The sequence below is a fragment of the Diadema antillarum genome, unplaced genomic scaffold, assembly GCF_040938485.1.
Source record: "Diadema antillarum isolate AM-2024a unplaced genomic scaffold, OU_Dant_1.0 seq00001508_RagTag, whole genome shotgun sequence".
NCBI lineage: Eukaryota > Metazoa > Echinodermata > Echinoidea > Diadematoida > Diadematidae > Diadema > Diadema antillarum.
Genome location: NW_027272242.1, coordinates 315,657 through 338,656, shown reverse-complemented (window position 1 = coordinate 338,656; position 23,000 = coordinate 315,657). Strand labels below are relative to the sequence as shown.

At 37.5% G+C, this 23,000-nt stretch overlaps 1 protein-coding gene across 1 annotated transcript in view; it reads right to left on the bottom strand.

The window, feature by feature from the left end:
- The window catches only part of LOC139710194 (E3 ubiquitin-protein ligase NEDD4-like), a 68,931-nt gene that overhangs the window by 25,883 nt on the left and 20,048 nt on the right, over positions 1 to 23,000 (bottom strand). The window contains exons 5-8 of the mRNA XM_071622126.1: positions 11,879 to 11,932; positions 6,369 to 6,419; positions 4,918 to 4,973; positions 3,799 to 3,901 (exon numbers count right to left, since the gene is read on the bottom strand). Of these exons, the coding sequence (XP_071478227.1) occupies positions 3,799 to 3,901; positions 4,918 to 4,973; positions 6,369 to 6,419; positions 11,879 to 11,932 (264 nt within the window). The remainder of the gene's footprint in view (positions 1 to 3,798; positions 3,902 to 4,917; positions 4,974 to 6,368; positions 6,420 to 11,878; positions 11,933 to 23,000) is intronic.

Below are 23,000 nucleotides of genomic sequence, written 5' to 3'. Positions count from 1 at the left end.
CAATGCTAACAGTTAGAGTTTGTTAATGCATTCAATACAATACAATGAACTGGATGCTTTCCCAAGTGTTCACTGGCAAACCATTCTGGTCACCTGATCTACGCAGGTTCATTCTTTGTTTGAATACTGTATGAGTTCCATGAATTGCTATATTCGACAAGCTGATGCAATATGTCACTTTGAATTGAGTAAAGTTCCTAACCAACTGAGAGAAAAGAAAGGTCATTTGTACCCATGTGCACATGAGCTATCTCCGAACTGGCTTATTGGGACCTTCATATTTTGTTATAACTTTGGGTAGCAATGACCCTTGCAATGTTCCACAAATGAGCCAACCATAATGATATTGCTTTGAAGTCTTTTTTTTTTTTTTTAAGTTCCTGGGAAGTTTATGGAAGCTTAGAACTAGGATCTTTAACTCCTGATGTTTTCCCATAATTTGCATTCTAATCAATGTACTTCATTTGAATACAATCATAGCAATCACGCAAGATTTACCACATCTGTATGAAAACCAATCTTTATACCATTATAACCGAGTAAGCAACTGAGTAAATAGCAATATTTCAACATTAGACTCTGCTTTTTGACAGATGCTTTCCTTGCTTGCCAGTAATCATATGATTACAAAGATAATTCTCTGCCAAAGCACATTTACATTTTACATTTAGAACCAAGTTTGATGCAATTGCATTTCATGCTCCTTGGGTTATTGCATAAAATGTGACATTTGGCCTTAGACCTTGACCTTTATCAAAATTTTCTTCAAAAATTTGTAAATGAATTGTATTGTCAAACATCCTGGTAAAATTGATAAATTATTGCATTCAAAAAAAGTGTAATGCAACTTTACTAGCCTAACATGTCAGAAAACCCGCAAAAGAACGCATCTCGCATATCACAAATCCTGCATTGATTACCAAAGATGAAAATGCTGTGAAGAAGGTAAGTCACTCCAAATATATGTGACTTTGCATCACAAAACCAACAAAAAGTTCCTCAAACCATTTCCATTTTCTTTTTGATAGTCAAATTTTGAATGAGGCCATTCTCAGGTTTGAAATGACATAAAATTCACCAAAACTGGATATCCCTCACCAACCCAAATAAGCAAATTACAATCAAACATGCAGGCATGTTACTAAGAGAAAAGGAGCTTTGAGGTTAGGGCTCTATTCATGTGCAATGAGTCACCCTTCAATGTGTGTAAAAATGCAAAGGGGATTAAAAACTCCATGGCAACTGCTGTGAGGGGATTATCAGATTAACAAGATACACTAACACATTCTATTCAAGACAGGTCAAATTATTTCACTTACTGCTGACTATTCTCTCTCTCTTTTAAACTACCTTTTTCTCTTTTAAACTTTCGTAGGACTTCCTTCACATACACATGATTTTGCAACTCACAGGCAGAAGATGAAAAACGAGCGCTAGACCCACTGAGTGTAGTGCTCACCCCAGTATCGCAAGTACAGCTCCTACACATTCTTGGAGGCTATAATCCAAGGAGCACTGAGCAAACTTGGGGAGCTTCGAGGGATCTCCAGGGGGACATGGTGTTCATGTGTATATTCTATCACATTGGCAATAATACCTGACAAGTTTGGAGAAAATGGAACCATGAGTTTTCTAGATTTGCGAAATGCAGACACTCACTAATGTTCATCGTGTCTATTCACAGCATTCCTGGTTTAAATTTTTTTAATAAAAATTCTACAATTTAGGGGTTTTCAACCCACTCAAGTGAGCTGATAACCCGAAACCTCCCCCTCCCTCCACACACAAAGGTCTATAAAAACTGTAAAATCACTAATTATACTTAATTTACGCTTTCAAAACTGTGCATTTACATAGGAAAAGGGTGACTCTTGCCAGAAAGCACATTAACACTACATCATCAATTGACCTCAAATTATATGTTTTAAGGTCTACTGGAAATTCAACCTATGCAACTCTTTGCAGGTTTTGTGATGCACGGTCACATATTTATTGCATGTGAATTGACGGGTACAGTATATCATGCATGCCAATGTGTGAAGACATGATTTGTAGCCATGTTGTATACAGAATATTGCACTGCACCTACAACCACTGTCATGTTAAATGTGTGATGTGAGCAAGTTTAGCATTTCTCCAGATAAGAAAAACATCATTTCACGTCATATGTCTGTTATTATTTGCATGCCTGACAAAAAAAAAGGAGAGAAAAAAATCATTCATATACTGCATCTGTGGTGTCGCTAAAATAAGAAAATGAAACAATCAACGAAATAAAATGAAAACACATGCTACTAATAGTTGATACACCCAAATGAGTGAGCAACAAAGTTGGGATGGAAATTTTTTTAAAAAAACTTCAATCGCAGTAATTTCAACCAACCGAACGTGGGCCACGTGAGCGTAGCAATGTCAACCTGAGCTATGGAAATTATAAAGCAAATAGAAAACAAAATGAAATTAAAGATAGAAATTCCTTTGGTTGAATGTGATTTCCTGAGCATTATGAGAAGAAATGCACTACACAGCTTAGACAAAATAATTTATTGTGGCCCACTTAAATTATGTCAACCAATCACCAACACCATGTATTCTTCACTATGGAATGACCATTGTTTTTATTTTTGTTTTTAATAATCAACTAAGAATTTTCTCTGTGTAAATTTAGCTAACTCACAGCTTCAGAGCGTACAATATATCATCTTATTTTTGTTTTTGTTTTAAACAAATGTAAAAATATATTTGACTCTAAGCTCACCAATGCAGGGTTCTAAAATACTAGCCCCCATGTGTCTTCATCTGTACCATTCCATCTGCACTTGGCATTAAACATATGCACATATCCTCTTCAACTACTCCCCAGTATCACATGTGAGGCCGACCAGATTTTCCTTAACTTCAATCTACCTAATCTGCAACCTGGAAAACAGCTTACCAAAACTCACTTAATTCATTAATAATTAAATTGTAAAGCGCATTTCTGCATTCGAACATGTACATGGAAAATACGCTATATTAATACATCATTATCATCATTATGATTATTCCAAATCATTCATGGGCATCTAGACTATGATCAAAATAAATGAGGGGTTATATTCAAATTTCAGGGCAAACCGATTTTTGTATCAGACACAATTATGGTAGAGATCATGCGATAGAAACAAGAGTGACTTCTACTGCCGTAACAAGTGATGGCCACTACCCAAGTCAAATCAATTTTCATGGTGCAAGAAAGAATTACTATGAGACTGATTTGATTATAATCTCTCCCCAACCCTGTCTTTATCTCTCGATCCCAGTGTCCTTTCATTATCTCTCTATCTACTGTGAAGCTCTTTTTTTTTTTTACAAGGGTTTAATTTTGGCAAATTTCACCAATCACTTTTCACCTGCAAATCTAGCAACAAGAGAAAATATTGCACCTGATCTCGATCGCATCAAATTTTCAGCGTGAAAATATAAACATGCTCATTTTGTGGCATTTGGCGCCTTCTGAGCTGGGGCAAAACCATGGCCATAGCTGGGCAGATACAAATATGCTAGTATGTCTAATGTACATGCATCTCTCCCTATCAACGAACCTCAGTACTGAGTATATGTACAGTAAAGTTGTGGAGTGAATGGACAGGCATTACTGCACTTACGACAGCCTCTGTGTCAAACGGCAAAAACAACATCTCCTAAAAATGACTGTGACCTTCTCATTTGCAAAAATATATGTAAACAAAAATAACAGCTTTTGCAGTATCTCTCTGACTAACATACTACAATGTAGCCAAGTATTTCAATAGTCACCTCCTCTTCCTCTTCCTCCTGCTGAACCTCCAAGTCCGGGACGTTCTCCTCATGGACAAACCCCAGAGCCATGCGGAGACTGCCGCGCACCCTGGATCTGGAACTGGACCACGGAGATGGCAATAAACCAATAGCAAAACAAAACACAGAACCACACCTTTAAACAGAGTTCAACAAACTTCCATCTGTGTGATGTACGAATTAATGAATGTCATAAAAGTCACGTCTGTACAGCTAAGCATGCTGTGCTGAATACATATGATAACCACACATTATCCAAGAATATGTTTCCCTACCATTATTATGTGACAAACAGAAATGAAATATTTAACATGCTAAAACTAGGTCTTTCTTACAAATGATATCACTATCATCACACATATATGTGTACATAGATACTATTTTATTTCCCTTGTGTAAAATGAAAGCTACAGCAACAGAAAGATTTCAACTCTGTTTGTAGCACATTATTTATGGTATGGAGTTTGGATTTCTCCAATTTCCTTATGATGCATGAAAATGTCAAAAAAACAAACACCTTTCTGAACAGTCAGCAGTAACATTGTTAACTTAAAATTGTGAATATAGGATATACCAAGCTTCAGGATACCCCTACAATCACTTCAAAGTGGTTGCTTTTACATTTGACAATCACTTTTTACTTTTGCCCTGTGCACAATAACAAGTGAGCACTGCACTCCAATAGACCCACAAACATTATGGCCCTTATACTCAATAGTAAATTTTTCAGTTTGGCTTATCTACCACTTACATATGTCTGGGCTTGTAGTATCTAATGTTGATGAATAATATTTTAATGCATCCCTGAGATGTTCTTTATTGACAATGTGACCTTCACTGAAAATATTGGCTGGTTATTTTTCAACTGGTATCATGATGCACGGTCATATGTGTCTTCTAGTTCTAAACCTTGAAAACAGTGTAAAGTTTTGTTGTCTTTGCTTGTGATTTTGTTCTGTTTTTGTATGTGTGTGTGTGTGTTTGAGTGTTTGTTTGTAAGAACGGGCCTGGAGTGAGGCAAGTATTCATGTGAAAGTATTCATATATCATCCCTCTTGCTCTCAGGCATGTACTTCTCCTCTTAAAGGTGATGGTTACCTCCTGGGTCGCAGAACATATCCCTTGTCTTGTAACTCCTGGCCTGGTCCTACTGTCTGGATATACGTAGATGTACATGAATAAAAGGAAAAAAAAAAAAACAGAACAATGATAACATTCTTTGATTAACAACAACAATCTTTTGTGGACCAATATATTTCTCGATGACATGATATTGCATGGATTAGATAACAACATAACAGACTCAGATGTAGGAAAGCAGTTAATTTTCAGCATCTGTCATCACTAAAACACGAGGAGTATTAGGAAATGCATGACTCTCTTTCTTTAAAAGGGAAGTCCACACAATTTTCATAATTTCACAGCTCCATGTACAGATTTGTAAAATTCATTTTGGTCCTTGAGCAGAGAAACCAATACTCTGAAAACCCCCCCAAAAAATCATACTGAACAAGGATGATGGCTGAGGTAGCTCACATATTTCAGAAATGTAAGCAACATAAAAATTCTATTACAACATCGCTTGCTAAACAAGTTTATCTGTGTACAATTCATTCATGCCTTCTTCTTTTGTTCTGCTTCCTTGGGCTCCCATTTCTGCATGCTTATGTGAAGCTACAATGTCATCATCCTTGTTCAATGTGATTTGATATAAATTCTGAAAACGTTCTTAATCCTCATCCCATCACACTATAAATTCTAAAACTCTGTACCCACTTTAACCAATTTAAAATTGCTCAAAAGTATAAAAAGGCTAAAAATCATCCAGAGGTCTCCTTTAACACTTGCATTAAGAGAAGCTGTAGGCTCAGCAGTAAATGTGTATGATACATTGTTTGAAAGAATGGGCTTGAATGGGCAAGGGGTGTGCGCGTGAAAAAAAGATTTCATGATGTCACCATGAGACAGTCATGAGAAAGACTGCTTGAATTCTTTCTAGGTAGATCTCATAAGAGCTGAGCTAGCTTGAACAGAGATCTAGGAACTGAGTAGCTGCTCTAAAACATTTATCTCCTCAGGTATCACTACAGGAATAAATAAGAGGACAATCATCACTTCTGCCTAGATACTGATTATACTAAAAGCTAGTCTCAGATGTTAGATTGTTTTGTAGACAGTGGACTCAAATCACATAGTGGACTCTCGTTATAATGAAGTCCTTGGGACCGGCAGTTTTCTTTCGTTATATCAAAATTTCGTTACAAGCGAACAAATAAACAATAAAAATACATAGAGTGGATAACGTTGTGACCCGAACTTTTACTTCCTTGTAATCGGAATTTTGTTATAACCGTGTTCGTTATAACGGGAGTGCTCTGTACTAAGTTTGGTCATACAGGAATCATGTCTCAACTTGAAATGACCCTTGTAATTATATTCTGGATTTTTTAGATGAATACTGGCACAATACATAAAGTTAGGGATTTTGGTATATAATCCTATTGTGACTTCAGAGAAGAAGTATATCTATCTATGTCATTGTTACTCACTGGTAGATTGTGTAATGGAATTTCCACAACACCCAAGAAGTCATCTCTGGTCTGTGAGAAGAAAATATAGAAGAAAATTGGGGAAAACAGAAAAATAAGCATATTAAGGTCAGAATAACAACGATTAAAACTCCACGGCATGACTTCTAAAGTTTGAATCACAACAAAAACATTGTTCAATCATGCCAATTGCTTCATCTACAACAAATAATAACAAGCAGCACTACCAGTACTTCTACACTACTAATAATAAAACACCACTACTACTACAACTACTACTATGAGTATCATTCTTGATGGACTTCAGCGCATTATAAGAGGCCACTATTATCATTATTATTACCACTACTACTACTTCTAGTGTATGGGTTATGCCATATATTTTCTACATGTATTTATAATATTGCATAAATTGGAACCTGTTTAAAAAACAATTTTACTGGTGGGTGAATCCACAATCAAGACACACATTAACAGAATGAGAAAGAAGTGCCATCCTTTTAAGAGAGAAAATTAGTGATTTTTTTTTCCTCCGATATGATGTATATAATGTATAAATTTTATGTTTATTACAGAGGCAATGTTTTCAAATGTTCTTAAATTCCTGAATATTAAAAAACACCATAAAATATACAGCATGTACAGGATTAGTACATACATGTACTGTTTACTTCTTGATATGTAAATACATAAGCTACAGCAAGAAATACTTATGTGATTGTACCATTGTAAACCAGCAATGTTTGCATGCATGAAACTTCCACGAGGAGCCAACATTCGTGAAAGTAAAACGCAAGCAAAAGTTTTTGTCTATACAATGCATTGAATGCCAGTCACCAATTCACAAAAGTTTCATACCGCAAAAAAGACCATTGGCTCCAATTGAGAAAGTCTCATGCCACAAATGTTTCTGGTTTGGTTACTAAGTAGTTGTATACCTACAGCTACAATGTACAATGTACTAATACATGTACTGCTACAGTTACTACCCTGACAGTTTCATTTGCTACTACAGCACGGACAAATATATTTTTATACTTTCCTATCCACAGTATTATAGCATATGTCACCCCCCCAAAAAAAATAAAAAAAAATAAAAAAAAAAATAAAAAAGATGGAAACCTTGTTGAGAAAATGTGAGGTCACGCAAAAACCCTACTCTGCACTGTCAGTGTTCAATGGATGAACACAAACTCTGATGTGATTTTCCTCACACAGTGTCGGACTATTAGCCAGGCACTGGGGTAAGGTGCCAACGGCAAGTATGTTGCACGTGCCACTGTCATGAAGGTTATAGGTGTATGAGCCCTTCCCATTACTTCTACACAAAATTAAATCCATTAAAAATTTCATGAATCATTTGCCTAGATACACTAGGTATCAGATGTGTGTGTGTGCAAGTGTGTGGGGGTGAAGGAGGGAGTGGTGGTCCATTCAGCTCCTCAAGGTCTACAGGCTTTATACCTACTGTATGAACTTAGAGGATCTACTGTGTCATTGAAGTTCCATTTGTAGATAATGAAAAAAAAAATGGGGGGGGGGGGTGGCACGGCATAAAACTACACAAAGTCATCTGTACGAAACAATAAGCCATTCGTAGTTCCACTTCACAATTCCACATAAAAAGGATCATTTGCCATAGCATAACTGAGATTTATCATCTTTGATGTAATGATGATACAACTTTGTACTTATAATCCTTATAAATAGTGCTTGCTAACACAGCCACCTTACACTCAGTTACAGCAACAACATGTTCATTAGAGCCTAGTATTTGGAAATAATGATAGAAAAAAAAGTTGATATATATTCAATGCAAGACAATACACAGATGCTTCCCAATGGTCACCTGCTGGTCTGTACACAAAGTACATGACAAACTGTACTTTGTTTGAGCATGACTCCATAAATTGCTATGTCAGGTAAACCTATACACTATGTCACTTCGAAAATGGGTGGAGTGCCTAAACAATTGAGAAACAAGAAAGGTTATTTTACGAAATGTGCGCATGAGTTAATTATGAAATGGTCTATGGCATGGTTGGCAAGGAGCATTCCTCAACAATAGCTATCTCAATAGAAGCTTTTCACCACATTTTAAGAGGGACCAATAGCTATTTTGGGTATGTCGTAGATTCACAAAACCTGTTACTAATTCTCATTACCATGTAAAACACACAACAGAGCTACAAAATAAGGAATACTTCTGTAAATGTCAGATATTTCATGAGGATTTTATTCTTGCGAATTTTGCGAGTCAGGTGTTAATCTCAAACATAGTAAAATGTCACTGTGAACACAACATGAACGTGACATGCACGCATACATTCTCCATTCATTATTCCAATCCATGATTGGGAATCTAACCACTTGTGAAATTTTTTCGGGAAGTCCCGATTTGCTAGAAATTAGACTCCCTACATAAATGGCATATACAGTACTTTAAACTGGCGTGTTGTATAACATAGTTCAAACTTAGAAGAAACCAAAGCCCAAATGTAAATGTGGATTGAGTGAAAGCGGCAATATCAGTAGAACACAGGAGTAAAAGTTTGAGGAAAATCAGACAATTGGTCAAAAGACTGTGAATTTTTGAAGTTTTGGTGCCGTCATTGCTGGATGAAAAGTTCATTATGGACATTAATATAAAGAAAATACATGAGAACTCGTCAAATTTTCATTTTTATGAAAAGTAAACATACTATTGACTTGTTACTGATGTATGTTAAGGGCAATTATATCATTCCCCCTGATTTCTGAAAGAGGCAAGTCATGCGCTCTTTCATTATGCTAGAAAAGTGAAAATATACAGAATTTCCTTTATACATTTTCTTTGTATATTGTTGTCCATAATGATGTCATGAAGTGTAGTCTCCTTATCCATCAGACAGTCACCAAAACTGTAAAAATGCATAACTTTTGAATCAATTGTCCGGACGATCTTCCTCAAACTTTCACTCATGCGTTTGAACTACCAATATTTCTGCATTCACTCAATGCACACATACATTGTAAATTAAGGTCAACTTGTTTTTTACATGGAAGTACTACACCTCTTGGTAGGACCCCATCTGCATGAGTGTGGTTAATGTGTGCAAACACATTCTTTTACATACTGGTCACACATGAACAAAGCTTGGCAAAGTGTTCTGTAGTGCTTTTGCAAAGATTAAACACAGGCTTCAAATTGAGTATGACTATCCTTGATAGATTTATGATGATGATGAGTACACAGCAAGTAACCGTACTAGTCACTGGGAGGTACAGTCACAGCTTTGTACTGCACTGTGATGCGCGGAATACCGTACCTAACATGGGCTACTCAGAAGAGAGTTGTACACTTCAAACTCTGGGTATGATTAAAATACAGACAGGGGATCAGCTTGTGCTAGTGTAATGAATGAAGGATGTGTTCAAACTGAACACACAAGACTCATAGAAAGACATCTGTGTCAGTGCACTTCTTGGAACCAGTAGGATACTGCAATTAATCATGCATATTCTGCTTGGCACACACTTAATGCTTCTTGTCTCGAGTACTATAATGTTATATCTTTAAATATCAATTGAGCATAGATGAAGGCATAATCATGGTGAGTGGCAATAGTACTCTCCAGCACAGCAGGGAACATTACAACTTTTTCCTATCACGAAGTATTTTTGTTTTAAGTACTTTTGTCGTGTCATCATTTCAATGAAGACAGCATTATCTACAGCTGACATTTTGGAATGATGGTACCATACCCATATTATGTGATCAAACACAATCACACACACACACACTCACACACACACACACACACACACACACACACACACACACACACACACACACACACACACACACACACACACAAATCCATTGACATTGTACTTGCTGGCAATTCTGACTAAATTTTTATGTATTTCAAAAACACCTGTAGGTGAGGCATTTTTCTTTTGCATGAAATGCATATATCACAGGTTCAGTTATTAGGAGCACATTATACTGGTATTTCTCAAAAACCCATCAACAATGGGTAATAATAATCTATCCATCTATTTATCAATACATCTATGTATCCATTTACCTCAGTATAGATACTCATCTTCATGTACTTTTATCTCTCTATCTGTCTACCTATGTAGCTTCCAGTGCATCTCTCTCTATATACTATATTCTCATGGTCGGACATCCGGGTATTTTGTGTGTCACGGGGTCATGGATAGCGTTGGAGTGAAAACAAACCACTCGCGTGAGCCTGGAGTGAACGCTGTACGTGTTTTCTGCCGGGGCGCCCCGCGAGCATAGCGCTAGCGCAAGCTGTACTGTAGCTGTGCGGGCGGCAGGATTAGGCCCTAGGCCTACTCTAAATTAGGCCCTACCCTAAGTACTACAGTACTAACGTTAGACCTACCTGAAGTTTCTATGAGGTACTAAGTAAGCGTAGATATCGGGGTAGGGCCTACTCAAAGAGGTTCTACTGCACATCTGGCCATTTTGTCGGGTCGTTGATCCAGAGTCCTGCCGCGATTTCATACGGGCACAGGTCCAGTCCGGCCGCCTTAAACTTGGCAAAATACCGGGACCGATCGATCGACAGGATCCAGATTTTTAGAATATTGCTGGCAAGACATGATGCATGTATCTCATGAATGATGGCACAAATGACAAAATGAATAATGAAAAACAGTCCCCATGTCTGAGTTGCGTAGAGTTGCACATAAATTATACGCGTCGCACATGCACAGCATGCAGTATGCTGCGCATTATGCAGGCTTAGCGCTTGCAAGCTGTTTGTTTTCACTCCAGTCGACCGGAAGTGACGTGTAGCCGACCGCAAGAATACTATAATTATACTTATACTGATCATAGACAGTATAATCACTCTGGTCATTATCACTGCTATAATTCACTGTTCAAGTTGACATTTTCATGCAACCATTATGTTTTTCACAGCCAACTGAATAAGGTGAATTGCACAGGTTTTAGATCTGTTGGATGGTAAAAGCTGTCAAGGGTTCAGTGAAACAAAACATATTAAGTAACTGAAGAAAATGTTCATTTAAAAAAAAAAAGATAAAGTTGTCATATAAAAGTAAGTTATGCTTATGTCCGGGCCAGTGATCCAGCATAGCTAAGAGTAAACATTGATTATTATGCTGGCAAAGTGTACTGTAATTCAAGTGTGGTTTATACAGCACTGTATCTTGATGTACATGTAGAGAAGAAGTATGCATAAATACAAACATAAAATGAAGAACCATTTGCTCATTCTGCAAAGTTTCTCTTGCTGCATCCAACATGTATACATTTTGGCATTCCCAAATAGTCCATGTTGATGGGTACACTGCCATCAGCATCAATCATCATGACCACAAGTGGTACTGTCCGCTTCTGAATTTAAGCTGCTTTTTGTTTTTGTTTTTTAGCTTTCATAAATATATTCCAGATAATCCAGCATTGGTCTGTCACATTAAAAAAAAAAGTACAGAGGAATAAAACAAGACAACTGCAGGAATATTCTTACCAGTCTGTTTTCATCAAACACTTCAAAGAGGAGTTTGTTGTCTCTGGGATTGACCTGTATCACAAAAAAAAAAAAAAAAATAGAGACAAACAGAAAGAAAGACACAGAGAAAAAAATTAATATATACATTCATATAATACAGCAATAAAAAACAATAATAATAAATGGTCCTACGTAGGTGAGAGCCATGGATACAAATTTCAGATTTTAACTTCTCGCTGCCACAGCAAATAATTTCAGCTCATCATAAAACTCACACGTAAATTCATGCTTTGACAAATGGGCCACATCTTGCAACTAGTTTTAGTTCTGAGAGTTATACAAGTTATTAATATTTGCCAGGTAGAATTTAGTACTAGCAATTAAGTTTGAGTCAGTGAAGGTTTTGTATGCTTTGATACGAGTATCAATACTTGTATCAGTATAAAGCACTGTAGGCACAACCATGGAGCAACAACAAACAGACTTTAGTTTCGTAAGAATAAGTGTAAGCATTAGTACCATTACTAGTGTTCTCACCACTGCCAGTACCAATACATACAAGGCAAATTATATATATGATATATCTATGAGTTATATTTAGATGTAAAGTAGTTATAATTATCAGTGTCAGTGTTGAAAACAGTACTAGTGGAGGTTTGCAGTCAGTGGTAATAGTTGGAAGTACAGTAGTATGCAGTTAGGGAGTACTAATACAATTGTATGTGTGGTACTGGTCATTAGTCATTGTGGGAATCACAAATAGCACGACAAACAGCATTACAACCCTGTTTCAAATGTTGATTTTAATTCAACCTGATAGTGCATATTTCCAGAGCCCACATTGATATGGTGACCACATCCTCCTCTTGGAACCCCCCCCCCCCCTCCCAAAAAAAAAAAAAAAAATCCAGATATCGTGGGTATTTACACAGTAATATTTTTCATGACTCATGATATGAAAATAATGCTCTTTACCTTGTAGAAAGATTAGAATGTGAAGTAAATGAAGGGAAATAATGGCACTGTGCTGCAACATTGTCATGCAGCCACACGTTCAGTCATAGTAAGCCAGTTAGCAATCAGCTCATGCACACATTTGGACAAATGTCCTATCCTTTTCCAGAATTCTACTCTTGTTTTAATCTGGACTTGAGAGTTAGACCAAAACGTTAAGCAGCATATTCTGAAAATTGCCTGAAAAAAAACATAAATGAATAACTAAATTACTTAATAAACAAATGAACAAATAAATAAATGAATAACTGATTGAATAAATGAATAAAGAAAGAAAAATCAAAGATTGCTAAGACATCTATGCTTATAAGACAAAGTATGATTTCTGATTCAAGCACGTGATTATGACCAACAGTCAAAACTTCTGATGGGGTTGTTATTAGACAGACAAAAAGAATTTGATCTTACCGTATACATTTATTTTTCTCACCGAGACCTCCCCCCCCCCCCCCCCCTCTCCCTCCAGCAAGTTCCCTGAAGGTGGCAGGTTCCCCTTGAACTCATCAGACATCTACATTGTATACTGGTCATCTCTTCATGTCTCAATCAAATCATATTCCAGTCATGCATAAATTGTGCATGCTGTGTACAGCAGGCGTCTTCGCTAGGCTGATGATTTCTGGCCAACACAGACAGCACAGTCTACATGAGCCCTAGTCTCACTTCCAGAGTCATTCTTCCTTTTTTTTCCTGATCATACATGCACTCTAAAGACGCAAAGAATAATGTTTTTAATACAACACTGTACGATGGATGATGACCATACAAACATACAATATAAACATCAACAACAAAATGTTAAAAATACCTTGCCTGAGACCATAGGGGTGGGTTGAATGACTTGCTCAGACAAACATTCTAAAATCAGAATTGGTCTGGTACAGTTTGATGATATAGAAGCATTCTTAATGTACCGGTAATGTACTTGTCACTGTCTCACACTAACATGAAAGTCATGGCAAGGGATATTCCCTTTTCCTCATTACATCTCCATAATCCTTCTACCCCTGCCCCCACCCCCCCCCCAAAAAAAAATAATCCAGACATAACCTTTGATAAGCTTAAACACTCAATGTTTGAACATGAATCGCATTGATATAATGTTTGAAGCTGAGACTGGTAGTGTTTACAAGTGTGTGCACACACAACTAAATCAATGTTACTCCAATGCAAAGGATAGTGTAAACTGTGCACAGTGTATTGCCATAGCAGTGAACGGAAGGCGGGAGATGGGCAGATTCTGCCTGACTTGTAATCAACGTTGGGAGTGTTTCCATGAGGAGCTCCCTCACAACGAAGGGGCACGCAGACATGTGTACGCAATAGAAAGCATTTCATGGTACAATGTACCATAAAAGAAATGGTTGTAAACGTGTATATTATATTGCAGCTGTCTCCGATCAGACATCTAAAATTAACACAGTACTGCGGGAGATCTTGGGTGAAATCTGGTACAGGCATGCAAGGGATGTCAGACAGATAATGCAAAAATGTGAGAGGAAACTAGCATTTTCACAATCTCCTCCATATTTCACTCATTCCTCATAATTCTCAGATTGAAATTTGACTTCACAAAACATTAATCACACTAATTCTTGATGACAAATTATGGTCAACTATGACTAGCAAGTCATTAAAATTGCCATTTTCACAGAGTTAGCCTCCTACATAAAAGTGGAGATTGCCACCTAATTCCTATACAAAACTGATACTGCATCCTACACAACAGGTCTGTTGACAATTATAAAACACTTAAGATAGTATCACATGAAAAATATGATGATTGCAGTTTAGTACTACCAGTAATAGCATTTCAAGTAAACATTTATTACTAGTCATTAGAATTAATGCACCAACACCTTTCAGTCACTTTTGATTGAGACTGGACAGGTTTCCGTGCTGCATTATGAATATTTACATATGGACAGAGGAAGAAAAAAAAACCTGCAGTTGTGGTTATGAAGCAATGGGAGAGGGAGGCTGACAATATACATGTATTACTCTTAGTTATATCGATCTATTAAGGCTGCATTCATGCGAAATTAGAATTGCGTTTCTAAACGCGTTCAGTCCCTAAATGTGTTTAGTTGCATTGCATTCATGCGATTTTTCTATTTAAACGCGTTTCAGAACGCCGATCTGAAACGCGGAAAAAAGGGCTTTTTAATCATGATTCTGCCAGAATCAAGATCGCAGAAACCGCATGAACGCAATCGTGATTTCAATCATGATTCTATGACGTCATTGCACGCTATGCGCATGCGTGTCCCACGGGGTATCCCACAGCTTCCCCTTCTGCTTGCGCGCTTGTGTACGTCTTATGAATCGTGTGTTTTGGTACCATACGTTGTATACATCAATGCTGTACATCGATTCTGTGCTAGTATATACCTGGCTGTTTAATACGTATGTAATTACTGTCCAATCAAATTGATAATAGTAATGGCTGCAGCTGTTCTACCAAAGGAACCAATTGGACAGACGAAGAATTAAGATTATACCTTGTTCTGTGGGCAGAGCCTGAATGCCACAGCAAATTGGACGGTATTCACCGAAATAAAAACGATACAATAAACTCAGTGATCAGTTGGCAGAAGAAGAATGTAACAGGAGGTCAGGCTCAAGTTGCAGAGACAAGGTCAAACTGCACAGTGCGCTGAGCAATGGTAGAGGGTGAGCTGAGCCAGAATCAGCGTCGACGAAAGCCCGCATGAACGCTCTTCCGTGGAGACCGTGATTTGAAACACCGTTTTGAATCAGGATTCATGTTTGTGATTCTGCCTACGAAATTCGCATGAACGCACCCTAAGTTTAAGTTGCAATTGCCACTTTCTACGATTACCAAACACTATTATCAATGAAGACAAGAACACTTCAAAACTACCCATACTTGAAGTGCATGACTAGATGTATGTGACAATGGCTTGATGAAAATTGTGTTCGAATATGCTCAGTTTCCCAGCAATTCAGCCTAATTTGACAGTCTTACCAAACTATTTTCCCCTTTAATAGTGAGAGAAGTCTTCCTGCTCACTTGGTGAAAGAATAGAAGTTTACACCAACAACAGATTTGACAGGTTGTATGTATTGCAGGAGGCATTTCCTTGTCTTCTCTTTAACATTCCTAGTTGTTCTACTTTATAAGAGTCATTTCAGCTCTGCCCTGTGGGGGGATATTACAAAATCTTAACTCACAACTGCGTGCCTATTTGAACAATGTTTTGCACAATTGTTTACACAATATGATTTGTGGGGCTTTTTAAACATAATTTGGTGTAAATCAAACAAAACAATTTTCCTGCACTGTTTTAAAAAGTACTATTCCTGATATGATGGCACACAGAGAGGGATAAAGGGAATATGTTTGAAATTTCTCGGCCAGCAATAATAATGGCAGATTCCACTTCTGATCTTGTCCTCATAGGTATGTTGATAGCTGCTTTCCCCAGGCAATGCCAACTGTGAAATCAATGTATGACCAGCCCTGCATGATCATAAACCGATGAAATGCCATGGCATGTCTTCTTGTGAGCCCTTAGGCCCTCTTCACGTTAATGTAGTCTTGCGACCAGACATTACATGATGAAGAGGCTATTTGTTTTGGTTGTTTCATGTTCACAATAATAACGCAAGCCACACTTCACAGAATGACATTTGACGGAGCATCAGCTGAGCTCTCGAGTCCCATCTCATCTTATAGGCTTGTGAAAGCAGTTTGTAATGTGATGGCTTCACTTGACCGGCATGAAACACTCAGGGATCTTTTGTTTTGCAGACTAGTTTAATAGCCAATAAAGCACACTCTATGTCATTGCCACTGCACTGCTTGCTTTAGTCCCTGTCACTGGAATGTCAGTTTCACGTTGAAGGTTTGATACCTGGTAGTCTTTACTATGTAGACCAAACCAGGGTCCCATTTCAAAAAAACTTGTTGTCAGTGACAACTCCCACATTTCTGCAACAAATTTTGCTTTTAGCCAATCAGATGCAAGGATTTCAGTAGCTTATAACAAATATCACAACTTGTCACTGATAACATGAAATGGGGCCCTGATCTTGTGCGTATAATGCACACAGGCAACTTCATACACTGCAAGAATACTACTGTAAAAGTGGTTTCTTTCGCGTACGGATACTTTCGCGGTTTCCATCGGTGTCGACTTTTTCGCGTGCGTTTAAATTCGCGGTTGGCAAAATCTGTTAGTTCACAATCGGCAAAACCGTTATATTTTGCGCATGAAAACCCAAACTATAATCCAATTATTCTTTTATTTATTAAATAAAAATTAGAATTAAAGGAAGGCTTGCCTGAAATTTCGTCTCTCGAGTACTTAATATAACATGCTGTAAATTACCTACATTGCGCGGTATCGCTGTGAGTGTGTTGACCATCAATACACTCAATGCGCGGAATCTCTGTGTGTGCATGTGCGCAATAGCGTTGTTACAAGCAGCGAGTTCAAAACATTTTCGCGTGATGTTAAATTCGCGGTTTAACCTCAAAGTGCGAAAAGCGCAAAAATAAAACCACCCCGAAAGAAACCCCTTTTACAATACATCACGGAAGAATGGTCACAGTGTGCAAACGCCAACTCTGACAAAAGAAGGTCATGGTACAATGTAGGCCCACTCACATTCAAGAGTTATCAGTTTTAAGATGGCAATGCACAATTTCATATTATTTGATGCTGGTCAGACATGGCCAAAAACACTGAAATCAGCTGCAAGCGAAGCACTCTAAAATCTTCGAACTGCACATGCCTAAACAATGACTGGAGGATGACACTGGGCACCCCTACATGATGGCGAGTTGCACAAATATATGGGCCGTGACGCGAGAAAAGGGCCCTTAGTGCTATCGCGCACAAGCGCCATACAAGGGCGTGGAAGTTTGACAAACCAATACGCGCAAAAAAACAAATCCCAGCTAGCTGTGCACACAAGCATAGATGCATCAAATAGTGGCAGGAGTTGGACAAAACATACTTTTTTAAATGTCATTATTGGGGCATTTAGGAGTGGAATTTCAGAAAACAGTTTGCATTACCCGGTATATCTAAATATGTTAGAGTTCATTCTACTACATGGCGGAGAAAACTCATTTTCGGTATTTATGTCTTAAGGACCCGTTTCTCGCATCATGGCCCACTATTACATGCATCAATATATGTTATTTTTTTCCATTTTGCAGCCACTCACACACACAACGTATGAGGCAAATTAATGCGCAAGTTTCTCAAAACACAAAGAGTGACCAAATTCAGCATTGCAATAGTTAGTGTTCTCGTTTGTGTGTGTGTGTGTGTGTGTGTGTGTGTGTGTGTGTGTGTGTGTGTGTGTCCACAGAAGAGATATTGGTTTTCCCATAGCGTTGCAGATATTTATTTTTACAAACTTTTAATTTTGGAAGTGTATGAACTGGCCAAGCATTAAAAAAAAAATGAATACCAACTAAGACAGGTCAATATGATGAATATTTGTCTCCAGTTCAGTAGGTCTGTTCAAACAGCTTATTAAATGCAGATGAACTGCCCATTTCAATAGGAGGGTTTGGGGTTCAAGGTAAATGGTATGGAATGGTATTTATATATTTGCGCAAAACACTTTACCAAGCCTTAGGTCTCTTGCCAGGAATGCCAAGAAGAATCAAGGCAAGTGAATTTGTAAATCAGACTGTGAGGCCTCTCTGGCAATCAGCACTTCAAATTCTCTGTGTCTGTATGTAGAAACTTTAGTAAATGGGTATTTATAAACACTACCCCTTTGAATATATGCAATACCCTCTCATATACAGGATAAGAACCATCACTGGCTATAGGGCAGAAGCTTGAGTCTTGTGGATATACCAATGCCTGTCCAGTACTCAGGAGGTTGTTGGTTCGAGTCCAACTCAAGTACAATGTACAGTGTGTACTGGTATGCCCATATGTTTTATCATGGCTAAAGATACCACTAAAACACTAACCCCCTGTTCAGACGCAAGCCAGTTTATACCAAAACTCGATAAAGAAACAGCATATATTGAGAATCATCGTATAGCCGACAGACAGTTCAGACGATGATCTCGACCGTTCTGGAAAACGTCGCATAGATGTGCAGTTTCCCACATCGTACCATTTTGGTATAGATATACCGTTCTAGTATAAATTTTTTGCATCTGAACACCCTGTTTATAATCAGTGTTTATTTCATTGAAGTTGGGCAATTTGTCAGTCGATTGCAAATAAACACTACCCCTGCTGGCAACTGTATCACCCATAAAATTGAACTTGACTGATCAGTACTTACATTGAAGCGATGTTATCTTAATAGATGCATACGAAAACCATTTAAAATCTATTAAAAAAGGACACTTTTAGCTCTGCTTCCTTGAAAAGATCATATACACATTTCAGATCAGAAAATCCTCATTATATGCACTTTTACATGCAAGTTTCAGTCACTCCTGAATCTGACATAAGTTACCAAGGATTTGTTAGTTTATATAATTTTTGTACCTAATCAATATAATCAATTGATAGTGAATCTTCACATTAGATTTTCAGTGGCACCAGCTGTATTTACAGTGATAACAGCTGGAATAATTGACAACCCATGTAGGCAAGATCATCTTGGCTTTTAGCTTTTGGTTTTTAATTTTTATCGTGTCTGAATATGCAGACTAGCACCATTCTTGATCTGATGTCAACCTAAATGCCAAGAAAGGTCGTGGAAGGGGAAGCACTGTGAAACACTGCTCTGCATGTGCAACAAAACATTTGAGGCATGGTATCATGCCACACCACAACATACTTTGTCATAATGAGCTCAATGAAATCTCAATATGTCCTGCGCTTGAAACTGATGTCCACACAAACACAGCACCAAGTGTCAAACGCCATATGCTCTCATTCAGTTTCATCATTGGATACACATCTCCTCAACTCTGAAGAGCACAACATTATCACTGTATCTAAGAGCACTCGAGCCTCATTGCTTGGGTGTATGATACCACAGTCGCCTTTTTAATACTGGTAGGAGTACACTCTGCATTCACTGTCAATATGTATTGTAAGCTCTGCTGCCCCCTTGGCAAAATACATATGTAGCCTGTTTGGACAAAGGAAGGAAATGCAGTATACTGTGTTCACGGAAATTGTCATCAATTTTCGAACTGGCAAAGGGGTGCATGAGGCTAATCCACACAACACTGCTGATCTCATGTCAAAAGCAGTCTATCGTGATGGGTGTCTGTTGATGGGTATCACTTCATTATACCTAATATAGGGCACTGTGTTTAGCCTATGATTGTGAAGGAAGTACAGTGTACTTAAATACTGTATATGCTATATATTTTGCGGGGGTTTTATTTTCGCGAATTTCGCGAGTCAGGAGCTACAGTCAAACTCGGATACCTCGAATTCGTCGGGACTGAAGAAAATGGTTCGAGGTATGCGAATTTCGAGGTACGCGTACGTCGAATTTTCTTCGACTTATCCGAAGTTTATCGTTGTTCAACATAGTATCTGTTGTAGTGCCTACTGATTGTTTGCATGCTTGTCAGTTGGAATTGAATCGACTTTCATATGAATGAATTGAATGAAAATCGGAATTGAAATTAAAATTTCAGAAATAAAGATTTTGGTGGCCCGATCGCGCCACCAAAAAAAATCGGATGTTTGCCTTTACTTTTGAAAATGAATAGCGGTAACAATCGGCTACGTAAGATGCTAAAATAAATGTCAGATGTTTGCTTTTAATTTTAGAAATGAATAACGGTAATATTCGACTCGGTATGATACTAAAATAAATGTCGGATGTTTGTTAATACTTTTGGAAATGAATAACGATAAGACTCAGCTCCGTATGGTGCTAAAACTAATGTCAGATATTTGATTTTGCGTTCGAAAATGAACAAGGATAACATTGGGCTCCGGAAGACGCTGGAATAAATGTCGAATATTTGCTTTGACGTTCGGAAATGAAAAACTAATATTCAACTCCACACGATGGTTTGATAAATGTCGGGTGTTTCCTTATATTTTCGAAAGGAAATAGCAATAACATTCGGCTCCGGAAGATGCAAAAATAGATGTCAGGTGATCGCTTTTGTGTTCGGAAGTGAATAGCAGTAATATTCTGCTCCATACAATGCTAAAATAACTTTCTGATGTTTGCTTTTAAATTTCGAAATGAATAACAGCAACATTCAACTGCGTTCAATGGTAAAATTAATGTTTGATGTTTGCTTTGACGTTCGTAAATGAGTAACAATAATATTCAACTCCTAACAATGATAAAATAAATGCTGGATGTTTGTTTTTACATTTGAAAGTAAATTGCAATAACATTTAGCTCCGGAAGATGCTAAAATAAATGTCGAATGTTTGCTTTAGTATTCTGAAATGAATAACAATAACATCAAACTCCGTACGATGATAAGATAAATGCCGTATGTTTGCTTTTACGTTAGAAAGTAAATGGCAATACCATTCAGCTCCGGAAGTTATCAAAATACATGTCGAATGATTGCTTTTACGTTTGGCATGTTTGGAAATGAATGGCGGTAACATTCTGCCCCATATACGTTGTTAAAAAAAATATTGGATATTTGCTATTACATTTCGAAATGAATAACGGTAATTCAGCTACGTTTGATGGTAAAATAAATGTCTGATGTCTACCTTGACGTTCAAAAATGAAAAACAGTAATATTCGGCTCCGTACAATGATAAAATAATTGTCAGATGATTCATTTCACTCTCGGAAGTGGACAGCAGTACATTTCGGCTCCGGATACGATAATAAAATAAATGTCGGATGTTTAAAATGAATAACCGTAATATTCTGCTCCTATATACGATGCAAGAATAAATAACAGATTGTTGCTTTTACATTTGGAAATGATTAACGGTATTAACCCACTCAGTTATGCTAAAACATATAGGGGATGTTTGCTTTCACGTTTGGAAAAGGATAGCATTCAGCTCCGCCAAGATGCTAAAATGAATGTCGGTTGTTTGCTTTTACATTTAAAAATGATTAACGGTTATATTCGGCTCCATAAGGTGCTAACAATACATACTAATATATGTTGGATGATTGCTTTTACAATAAGAAAATAATTAATAACGGTAACTTTCGGATGCTAACAAATGTCAGCAAATGCTCCCACTTTCTCATTTCAAACGTAAGTTTTAACCTCCTAGTATAAGCATAAACTTTTATAATAATCTCTACGAATAATTGCTAAATCTCAAAACACAGAATAAGATGATTGAATTTCCTATTCATTTGTTTAAGACATGGGCATCTGTATCACTTCAATAATGCTTAATATTGATTTTTCTATGTTAAGTAGGACCGATTTAGTTTTTCTAATGTTCCCCCCTTTTTTTTTTGCGCCAGCAGATTTTACTTTCGACCACCAAAAAATAAAAATCAATGACATTCGTGACCCGATAAAGTCAGTGTGGAGCCCTGTCTATTCCATTCTTTATTATGCTCAGCCTATACTTCCAGATCATATACCACACTATTTTCATAATCGCATTGCTGGAAAAAAAATCCAGTGCTTGCGTTCTCGCGGAAATGAAACAAACTTCGTGAAAGGCCAAAAAAGTCAAAATATAGGCACTACGCAGGGAGATTGATGTTAGAACAGTGGACCGTGATTAATGCCAAAGATATAACTGTCAACACCTAAGCAGGTGCGCCACGACGGTTAAGAAATCTACGCGCACGGTATGACTACTCGGTATCACGATCAAAAATCAGAACGCAGTGGTTAAAGAAAAGAGCGTAGTGTTAACGTAAGCACTCAATTGGCACGGGTGCTATGTCCATAATCGTGTACGTGTGTAGTAGGTAGGTGTTGGGGGTTTTTCTTGTTAGCTGTGTAGGCCTACCGGGTATTTCTTTGGGCGCGCGATTGTTAAGAATATTTACAGTCGAGTGTGAAAAGATTTGTGACATGTCTCAGCTGTCCACGCGCGCTTAATCGGAGATGCTGAGTGATGTTGCAATTTCGATTCGAGCAACATGCTGGGAAAAACAATAAGTTAATTAAGATCGGGACATTAGATTTCACTTCGAGGTAACCGAACTTCGAGTTATTTTCTTCGAGCTACGCGAATTTTAATACACG